General features: G+C 36.3%; 1 protein-coding gene across 1 annotated transcript; it reads left to right on the top strand.

Moving 5' to 3' along the window:
• Nucleotides 1–7,943: 7,943 nt before the first annotated feature.
• LOC129842957 (piggyBac transposable element-derived protein 4-like) lies at nucleotides 7,944–11,773 on the top strand. The gene is made up of 2 exons (XM_055911677.1): nucleotides 7,944–8,965; nucleotides 9,621–11,773. The coding sequence occupies exons 1-2, from the start codon at nucleotides 8,787–8,789 to the stop codon at nucleotides 11,362–11,364; spliced, it is 1,923 nt and encodes a 640-aa protein (XP_055767652.1). The 5' UTR covers nucleotides 7,944–8,786; the 3' UTR covers nucleotides 11,365–11,773.
• Nucleotides 11,774–12,142: the final 369 nt, after the last annotated feature.

The raw sequence follows: 12,142 nt of genomic DNA, 5'->3' as shown, positions 1-12,142 counted from the left end.
AACATACAGTATCTAGGCGGATAACATACAGTATCTAGTCAGATAACATACAGTATCTAACATACAGTATCTAGTCAGATAACATACAGTATCTAGTCAGATAACATACAGTATCTAGTCAGATAACATACAGTATCTAACACACAGTATCTAGTCAGATAACACACAGTATCTAGTCAGATAACACACAGTATCTAGTCAGATAACATACAGTATCTAACATACAGTATCTAGTCAGATAACATACAGTATCTAGTCAGATAACATACAGTATCTAGTCAGATAACATACAGTATCTAGTCAGATAATATACAGTATCTAGTCAGATAACACACAGTATCTAGTCAGATAACACACAGTATCTAGTCAGATAACACACAGTATCTAGTCAGATAACATACAGTATCTAGTCAGATAACATACAGTATCTAACACACAGTATCTAGTCAGATAACATACAGTATCTAACACACAGTATCTAGTCAGATAATATACAGTATCTAGTCAGATAACATACAGTATCTAGTCAGATAACATACAGTATCTAACACACAGTATCTAGTCAGATAACATACAGTATCTAGTCAGATAACATACAGTATCTAGTCAGATAACATGCAGTATCTAGTCAGATAACATACAGTATCTAGTCAGATAACATACAGTATCTAGTCAGATAACATACAGTATCTAGTCAGATAACATACAGTATCTAACACACAGTATCTAGTCAGATAACATACAGTATCTAACACACAGTATCTAGTCAGATAACACACAGTATCTAGTCAGATAACACACAGTATCTAGTCAGATAACATACAGTATCTAACATACAGTATCTAGTCAGATAACATACAGTATCTAGTCAGATAACATACAGTATCTAGTCAGATAACATACAGTATCTAGTCAGATAACATACAGTATCTAGTCAGATAACACACAGTATCTAGTCAGATAACACACAGTATCTAGTCAGATAACACACAGTATCTAGTCAGATAACATACAGTATCTAGTCAGATAACATACAGTATCTAACACACAGTATCTAGTCAGATAACATACAGTATCTAACACACAGTATCTAGTCAGATAACATACAGTATCTAACACACAGTATCTAGTCAGATAACATACAGTATCTAGTCAGATAACATACAGTATCTAACACACAGTATCTAGTCAGATAACATACAGTATCTAGTCAGATAACATACAGTATCTAGTCAGATAACATGCAGTATCTAGTCAGATAACATACAGTATCTAGTCAGATAACATACAGTATCTAGTCAGATAACATACAGTATCTAGTCAGATAACATACAGTGTCCAGTCAGATAACATACAGTATCTAGTCAGATAACATACAGTATCTAGTCAGATAACACACAGTATCTAGTCAGATAACACACAGTATCCAGTCAGATAACATACAGTATCTAGTCAGATAACATACAGTATCTAACACACAGTATCTAGTCAGATAACACACAGTATCTAGTCAGATAACACACAGTATCTAGTCAGATAACATACAGTATCTAACATACAGTATCTAGTCAGATAACATACAGTATCTAGTCAGATAACATACAGTATCTAGTCAGATAACATACAGTATCTAGTCAGATAATATACAGTATCTAGTCAGATAACACACAGTATCTAGTCAGATAACACACAGTATCTAGTCAGATAACACACAGTATCTAGTCAGATAACATACAGTATCTAGTCAGATAACATACAGTATCTAACACACAGTATCTAGTCAGATAACATACAGTATCTAACACACAGTATCTAGTCAGATAATATACAGTATCTAGTCAGATAACATACAGTATCTAGTCAGATAACATACAGTATCTAACACACAGTATCTAGTCAGATAACATACAGTATCTAGTCAGATAACATACAGTATCTAGTCAGATAACATGCAGTATCTAGTCAGATAACATACAGTATCTAGTCAGATAACATACAGTATCTAGTCAGATAACATACAGTATCTAGTCAGATAACATACAGTATCTAACACACAGTATCTAGTCAGATAACATACAGTATCTAACACACAGTATCTAGTCAGATAACACACAGTATCTAGTCAGATAACACACAGTATCTAGTCAGATAACATACAGTATCTAACATACAGTATCTAGTCAGATAACATACAGTATCTAGTCAGATAACATACAGTATCTAGTCAGATAACATACAGTATCTAGTCAGATAACATACAGTATCTAGTCAGATAACACACAGTATCTAGTCAGATAACACACAGTATCTAGTCAGATAACACACAGTATCTAGTCAGATAACATACAGTATCTAGTCAGATAACATACAGTATCTAACACACAGTATCTAGTCAGATAACATACAGTATCTAACACACAGTATCTAGTCAGATAACATACAGTATCTAACACACAGTATCTAGTCAGATAACATACAGTATCTAGTCAGATAACATACAGTATCTAACACACAGTATCTAGTCAGATAACATACAGTATCTAGTCAGATAACATACAGTATCTAGTCAGATAACATGCAGTATCTAGTCAGATAACATACAGTATCTAGTCAGATAACATACAGTATCTAGTCAGATAACATACAGTATCTAGTCAGATAACATACAGTGTCCAGTCAGATAACATACAGTATCTAGTCAGATAACATACAGTATCTAGTCAGATAACACACAGTATCTAGTCAGATAACATACAGTATCTAGTCAGATAACACACAGTATCTAGTCAGATAACATACAGTATCTAGTCAGATAACATACAGTATCTAGTCAGATAACATACAGTATCTAGTCAGATAACATACAGTATCTAACACACAGTATCTAGTCAGATAACATACAGTATCTAGTCAGATAACATACAGTATCTAGCCAGATAACATACAGTATCTAGTCAGATAACATACAGTATCTAACACACAGTATCTAGTCAGATAACATACAGTATCTAGTCAGATAACATACAGTATCTAGTCAGATAACATACAGTATCTAGTCAGATAACATACAGTATCTAGTCAGATAACATACAGTATCTAGTCAGATAACATACAGTATCTAGTCTGATAGCATACAGTATCTAGTCAGATAACATACAGTATCTAGTCAGATAACACACAGTATCTAGTCAGATAACACACAGTATCTAGTCAGATAACATACAGTATCTAGTCAGATAACATACAGTATCTAGTCAGATAACATACAGTATCTAGCCAGATAACATACAGTATCTAGTCAGATAACATACAGTATCTAGCCAGATAACATACAGTATCTAGTCAGATAACATACAGTATCTAACACACAGTATCTAGTCAGATAACACACAGTATCTAGTCAGATAACATACAGTATCTAACATACAGTATCTAGCCAGATAACATACAGTATCTAGTCAGATAACATACAGTATCTAACACACAGTATCTAGTCAGATAACATACAGTATCTAGTCTGATAACATACAGTATCTAGTCAGATAACATACAGTATCTAGTCAGATAACATGCAGTATCTAGTCAGATAACATACAGTATCTAGTCAGATAACATACAGTATCTAGTCAGATAACATACAGTATCTAGTCTGATAACATACAGTATCTAGTCAGATAACATACAGTATCTAGTCAGATAACATACAGTATCTAGTCAGATAACATACAGTATCTAGTTAGATAACATTCAGTATCTAGTCAGATAACACACAGTATCTAGTCAGATAACATACAGTATCTAGTCAGATAACATACAGTATCTAGTCAGATAACATACAGTATCTAACACACAGTATCTAGTCAGATAACATACAGTATCTAGTCAGATAACATACAGTATCTAGTCAGATAACATACAGTATCTAGTCAGATAACACACAGTATCTAGTCAGATAACACACAGTATCTAGTCAGATAACATACAGTATCTAACATACAGTATCTAGTCAGATAACATACAGTATCTAGTCAGATAACATACAGTATCTAGTCAGATAACATACAGTATCTAGTCAGATAATATACAGTATCTAGTCAGATAACACACAGTATCTAGTCAGATAACACACAGTATCTAGTCAGATAACACACAGTATCTAGTCAGATAACATACAGTATCTAGTCAGATAACATACAGTATCTAACACACAGTATCTAGTCAGATAACATACAGTATCTAACACACAGTATCTAGTCAGATAATATACAGTATCTAGTCAGATAACATACAGTATCTAGTCAGATAACATACAGTATCTAACACACAGTATCTAGTCAGATAACATACAGTATCTAGTCAGATAACATACAGTATCTAGTCAGATAACATGCAGTATCTAGTCAGATAACATACAGTATCTAGTCAGATAACATACAGTATCTAGTCAGATAACATACAGTATCTAGTCAGATAACATACAGTATCTAACACACAGTATCTAGTCAGATAACATACAGTATCTAACACACAGTATCTAGTCAGATAACACACAGTATCTAGTCAGATAACACACAGTATCTAGTCAGATAACATACAGTATCTAACATACAGTATCTAGTCAGATAACATACAGTATCTAGTCAGATAACATACAGTATCTAGTCAGATAACATACAGTATCTAGTCAGATAACATACAGTATCTAGTCAGATAACACACAGTATCTAGTCAGATAACACACAGTATCTAGTCAGATAACACACAGTATCTAGTCAGATAACATACAGTATCTAGTCAGATAACATACAGTATCTAACACACAGTATCTAGTCAGATAACATACAGTATCTAACACACAGTATCTAGTCAGATAACATACAGTATCTAACACACAGTATCTAGTCAGATAACATACAGTATCTAGTCAGATAACATACAGTATCTAACACACAGTATCTAGTCAGATAACATACAGTATCTAGTCAGATAACATACAGTATCTAGTCAGATAACATGCAGTATCTAGTCAGATAACATACAGTATCTAGTCAGATAACATACAGTATCTAGTCAGATAACATACAGTATCTAGTCAGATAACATACAGTGTCCAGTCAGATAACATACAGTATCTAGTCAGATAACATACAGTATCTAGTCAGATAACACACAGTATCTAGTCAGATAACATACAGTATCTAGTCAGATAACACACAGTATCTAGTCAGATAACATACAGTATCTAGTCAGATAACATACAGTATCTAGTCAGATAACATACAGTATCTAGTCAGATAACATACAGTATCTAACACACAGTATCTAGTCAGATAACATACAGTATCTAGTCAGATAACATACAGTATCTAGCCAGATAACATACAGTATCTAGTCAGATAACATACAGTATCTAACACACAGTATCTAGTCAGATAACATACAGTATCTAGTCAGATAACATACAGTATCTAGTCAGATAACATACAGTATCTAGTCAGATAACATACAGTATCTAGTCAGATAACATACAGTATCTAGTCAGATAACATACAGTATCTAGTCTGATAGCATACAGTATCTAGTCAGATAACATACAGTATCTAGTCAGATAACACACAGTATCTAGTCAGATAACACACAGTATCTAGTCAGATAACATACAGTATCTAGTCAGATAACACACAGTATCTAGTCAGATAACATACAGTATCTAGTCAGATAACATACAGTATCTAGTCAGATAACATACAGTATCTAGCCAGATAACATACAGTATCTAGTCAGATAACATACAGTATCTAACACACAGTATCTAGTCAGATAACACACAGTATCTAGTCAGATAACATACAGTATCTAACATACAGTATCTAGCCAGATAACATACAGTATCTAGTCAGATAACATACAGTATCTAACACACAGTATCTAGTCAGATAACATACAGTATCTAGTCTGATAACATACAGTATCTAGTCAGATAACATACAGTATCTAGTCAGATAACATGCAGTATCTAGTCAGATAACATACAGTATCTAGTCAGATAACATACAGTATCTAGTCAGATAACATACAGTATCTAGTCTGATAACATACAGTATCTAGTCAGATAACATACAGTATCTAGTCAGATAACATACAGTATCTAGTCAGATAACATACAGTATCTAGTTAGATAACATACAGTATCTAGTCAGATAACACACAGTATCTAGTCAGATAACATACAGTATCTAGTCAGATAACATACAGTATCTAGTCAGATAACATACAGTATCTAACACACAGTATCTAGTCAGATAACATACAGTATCTAGTCAGATAACATACAGTATCTAGTCAGATAACATACAGTATCTAGTCAGATAACATGCAGTATCTAGTCAGATAACATACAGTATCTAGTCAGATAACACACAGTATCTAGTCAGATAACATACAGTATCTAGTCAGATAACATACAGTATCTAGTCAGATAACATACAGTATCTAGTCAGATAACATACAGTATCTAGTCAGATAACACACAGTATCTAGTCAGATAACATACAGTATCTAGTCAGATAACATACAGTATCTAGTCAGATAACATACAGTATCTAGTCAGATAACATACAGTATCTAGTCAGATAACATACAGTATCTAGTCAGATAACATACAGTATCTAGTCAGATAACATACAGTATCTAGTCAGATAACATACAGTATCTAGTCAGATAACATACAGTATCTAACATACAGTATCTAGTCAGATAACATACAGTATCTAGTCAGATAACACACAGTATCTAGTCAGATAACATACAGTATCTAGTCAGATAACATACAGTATCTAACATACAGTATCTAGTCAGATAACATACAGTATCTAGTCAGATAACATACAGTATCTAGCCAGATAACATACAGTATCTAGTCAGATAACATACAGTATCTAACATACAGTATCTAGTCAGATAACATACAGTATCTAGTCAGATAACATACAGTATCTGGTCAGATAACATACAGTATCTAACACACAGTATCTAGTCAGATAACACACAGTATCTAGTCAGATAACACACAGTATCTAGTCAGATAACATACAGTATCTAACATACAGTATCTAGTCAGATAACATACAGTATCTAGTCAGATAACATACAGTATCTAGTCAGATAACATACAGTATCTAGTCAGATAACACACAGTATCTAGTCAGATAACATACAGTATCTAGTCTGATAACATACAGTATCTAGTCAGATAACATACAGTATCTAGTCAGATAACATGCAGTATCTAGTCAGATAACATACAGTATCTAGTCAGATAACATACAGTATCTAGTCAGATAACATACAGTATCTAGTCTGATAACATACAGTATCTAGTCAGATAACATACAGTATCTAGTCAGATAACATACAGTATCTAGTCAGATAACATACAGTATCTAGTTAGATAACATACAGTATCTAGTCAGATAACACACAGTATCTAGTCAGATAACATACAGTATCTAGTCAGATAACATACAGTATCTAGTCAGATAACATACAGTATCTAACACACAGTATCTAGTCAGATAACATACAGTATCTAGTCAGATAACATACAGTATCTAGTCAGATAACATACAGTATCTAGTCAGATAACACACAGTATCTAGTCAGATAACACACAGTATCTAGTCAGATAACATACAGTATCTAACATACAGTATCTAGTCAGATAACATACAGTATCTAGTCAGATAACATACAGTATCTAGTCAGATAACATACAGTATCTAGTCAGATAATATACAGTATCTAGTCAGATAACACACAGTATCTAGTCAGATAACACACAGTATCTAGTCAGATAACACACAGTATCTAGTCAGATAACATACAGTATCTAGTCAGATAACATACAGTATCTAACACACAGTATCTAGTCAGATAACCTGTCTAGGATCAGCGTGGCGCTAGCGGGACGTTTGACAAGAAAAAAAAAAAAAATGGCGGAATGTCATAATTATAAATATTTAGCTTTAATTAAATCAGAAGTGTTATACACAATATCAAATCTATACCTCTTGTTAATCTTGCCAATATGTCCGATTTCGAAAAGCTTCACTACAAAAGCGATTATCGATCAGTAAACAACACATTAGGTACAGTTACAACAAAGTACATTAGTCACAAAAGTCATAAATAGCAATGCAAAGCATCAATTACCTTAGGAAATTTTCTTCTTTTGGCAATCCTAAAGGTCACGACGAAACAATCAAGTGGCTTTTTGATCGATATAATCCATTTTTATAGCCTAAAACGAAACATTTTGTGAACGGCTTGTGTGGAAAATTCAGCGTCCATCAACTTTGGACGTAACATTCATTGTAATTACTCACTCTAAAGGGACGTTTATCAAGTCAAGTTCGGTTTCATTAGAATCCTCTGTTTGTTAGTAATACAACCAAACGTCGTGGTTCTTTTTCCGGGACATATTGACCGAAGAAATTCGATCTGAACACACCTACCAGCTACGTCATTACGCGCCAATCGATTGGCCTGTTCGTCTTTGATTGACTGTATCTCGGTCCAATGACCACTGATCTTTTTGAAATCTAGCTGGATAGATAGCCAATGAGCAGAGGTAAATAGGGATATCAAATGGTTCTACCCGGAAATAATAGGCATCTTTGTAAAGCCATGCGTGTTCGCAGCTATTCCCCATTGAAAATCAGAAAGTAAGGAGCTCACCGTTTTACGCGCCGCGAAAGTTTGTTTTGGAGCATTTTCAAGGATCAATCATGGCAAATAAATCAGCCAAATCAACGACCAAGACGAAGTACACAGATGTGCAAGATATAATTAGTGAAATTGACCGTGAAAGTGAAAATGAGCATCTAATTGATTCCAGCGAGGTTGAATCCGTTGATTCTGAATTCGAAGACATGTTTCTACACGGTGAAGACCCAGTTTTGGATCGGTGAGTAACGTTGTTTGGAATTAGTAATATCATATATAATTCATTTGAGTTGTTTGATATATTTGTATTTTATTTGCCTTATATAAAAATATGACTAGGGCATGAAAGGCACATTGTGTATTTCTAATAGGTGCTATTTACACACACACATATTGCAGTAGCCATAAGCTCACTATGGTCACACATTGTGCATTTCTAATAGGTGCTATTTACACACACACATATTGCAGTAGCCATAAGCTCACTATGGTCACACATTGTGCATTTCTAATAGGTGCTATTTACACACACACATATTGCAGTAGCCATAAGCTCACTATGGTCACACATTGTGCATTTCTAATAGGTGCTATTTACACACACACATATTGCAGTAGCCATAAGCTCACTATGGTCACACATTGTGCATTTCTAATAGGTGCTATTTACACACACACATATTGCAGTAGCCATAAGCTCACTATGGTCACACATTGTGCATTTCTAATAGGTGCTATTTACACACACACATATTGCAGTAGCCATAAGCTCACTATGGTCACACATTGTGCATTTCTAATAGGTGCTATTTACACACACACATATTGCAGTAGCCATAAGCTCACTATGGTCACACATTGTGCATTTCTAATAGGTGTCTGTCTTTATTTCACAGTCGCAGCGATTCTGATTGGGAGCCAAGCTGCAAATCCCCCACTGAAGCTGGTCCATCCAGCTGGACCCCTGCTGTATCCGGCACCACACCTACTCCCGCCCGGCCATCAAGGGGTGGTAAGCCGGCGTCAAGGAAGCGGAGGAAGGGCAGCGTGGAACCGTCCAGCGTGGAACCTGCCAGAGCGGAGGAGGACCGTTGGCACACTGTTCTTGAGGAGGATGTGGCCCCACCAACTCCACTTTTCCGCCCAAAACGCCCAGTAGGCCCTCAATTGGACCTGACTTCCAAATACACCCCCATGCAACTTTTCCAGTTGTTCTTCACCTCGGCAGTTCTTGATACCCTGGTGATGAACACTAATAGATATGGGGCAAAGAAGCAGGAGAAATGGAAGGACATTTCCATTTCAGAACTGTTTTGCTACCTGTCCATGGTCATTTACATGGGGGTGGTGAAGCTGAAGAACCTCAAACACTACTGGAAAACTGCACCACTCTATCAACTGCCTTTCCCCTCAACGGTCATGTCTTGTACTAGGTTTCTGACAATTTCGCGGGCACTTCACATTAGTGACCCAGAGGTTGATAAGGACAACGAGGCGAAACGAGGCACAGCAGGGTTTGATAAGCTCTGCAAGATCAAACCTCTCTACCACGATATCGTTGAGGCATGCAAGACATATTTTCAGCCCGCCCAGAACCTTTCCATAGATGAGAGAATGGTAGCCTCAAAGGCCAGAATTGGCCTAAAACAGTACATGCGCAACAAACCCACAAAATGGGGTTACAAGCTGTTTGTTTTGGCCGATTCTGCGTGTGCATACACGTGCAATTTTTTTGTCTATGAGGGGAAGAACACTTGTGCGAGCGGTAAGGGACTCAGTTATGATTCTGTGATGCAGTTATTAGATTTCCAGCTGCTGGGGAAGGGCTACAAACTATTTGTAGACAACTTCTACACAAGCCCTACCCTGTTCACAGACCTGAGGAAGCTGGAGATGTGGGCCTGTGGCACCATTCGGACCAACCGAGTGGGTTTTCCAAAAACCAGGGTAAATGACATGCCTAAGCGGGCTGAGCGGGGTACCATGAGATGGATCCGTGAAGATGGTTTGCTGTTTGTGAAGTGGATGGACACTCGCGAAGTGGTGATGTGTTCCACTATTCACAAGTCGTTCGGTGGGGATCACGTTGTTCGCCGTTTGAAAGGTCCTACAGGCGCTTGGACTGCCAGAAATGTCCCCATTCCAGATGCTGTGAGGGATTACAACAAGAGCATGGGGGGTGTAGACCTATCCGATGCACTGATAGGATATTATAACGTCCTTCATAAAACCATGAAGTGGTACAAAACACTATTCTATCATTTCATTGACATTGCTGTGGTGAATTCCTTCATCCTCCAGAAGGAAATGGCCAAGAACTGTGGACAGCCCCCCATCTCACAGCTAGCCTTCAGGGAGCAGCTCATCCAGGAGCTTGCTAACTACAGCAAGAACACTGTAGCACCTTCTGTCCCCTCTACCTCTGTCCCTTCTGCTCCAACCAGCGGCACGCACATGCTGGATTTCATCATTGCAGGCAGGGATGTGCCTCGGGGGAAAAGGGGCACAGTAGGGCGGCTTCGTTGTGCCCTGTGCCACAAGAAGTCCCCTGTCACCTGCACCACCTGTGCTGTGACCCTCTGTTTCACACCAGAGAGAAACTGCTATGGGATATGGCATCGGGAGCGCAACATTGTGTAGAGGACAGAGTCTTCACATGATTGAACATTTGAAGTGTAAATAGTTCCCCTTGTTATTATTATTTTTTTTTTAAATATTCATTTTTTTCCTTGAATTTTTCAAATATATATTTTTGGGGGTATGTTACAATAATTGTTTTGTATTTTGTATATAGGTTTTGTATCATTGTATCATTGTACCAATTCGGCCACTTGGGTACATTTGGGAAACTTGTGAGGGACACCTGGTTGACCTCATGCTCAATGGCATGTACCTCACTCATTCCTGAATGTATCCATCTGAAATTTTGGTAAAATACTGTTGCCTACCTATGTTCTCATTTGAAATGATCCCCAGTATCATAACTGAATGTTTGGCCTTTCTTGTTGATTTTTAAAGATGCAACATCAGTAAAAGAACAAAAAACGTCTGTTGATTTCCTTGTATTTTCTTCTACCAGATCTATTGTGTTATATTCTCCTACATTCAATTCACATTTACACAAACTTCAGAATGTTTCCTTTCAAATGATACCAAGAATATGCATATCCTTCCTTCTAGGCCTGAGCTGCAAGCAGTTAGATTAGGGTATGTTTTCAGGCGGAAATTGAGAAAAAGGGGGGTCATCCCCAACAGGATAACATACAGTATCTAACACACAGTATCTAGTCAGATAATATACAGTATCTAGTCAGATAACATACAGTATCTAGTCAGATAACATACAGTATCTAACACACAGTATCTAGTCAGATAACATACAGTATCTAGTCAGATAACATACAGTATCTAGTCAGAT

The sequence above is a fragment of the Salvelinus fontinalis genome, unplaced genomic scaffold, assembly GCF_029448725.1.
Source record: "Salvelinus fontinalis isolate EN_2023a unplaced genomic scaffold, ASM2944872v1 scaffold_0080, whole genome shotgun sequence".
Taxonomy (NCBI): domain Eukaryota; kingdom Metazoa; phylum Chordata; class Actinopteri; order Salmoniformes; family Salmonidae; genus Salvelinus; species Salvelinus fontinalis.
Note: the sequence above shows the minus strand (reverse complement) of the source record. Positions and strands in the feature narration are given on the sequence as shown.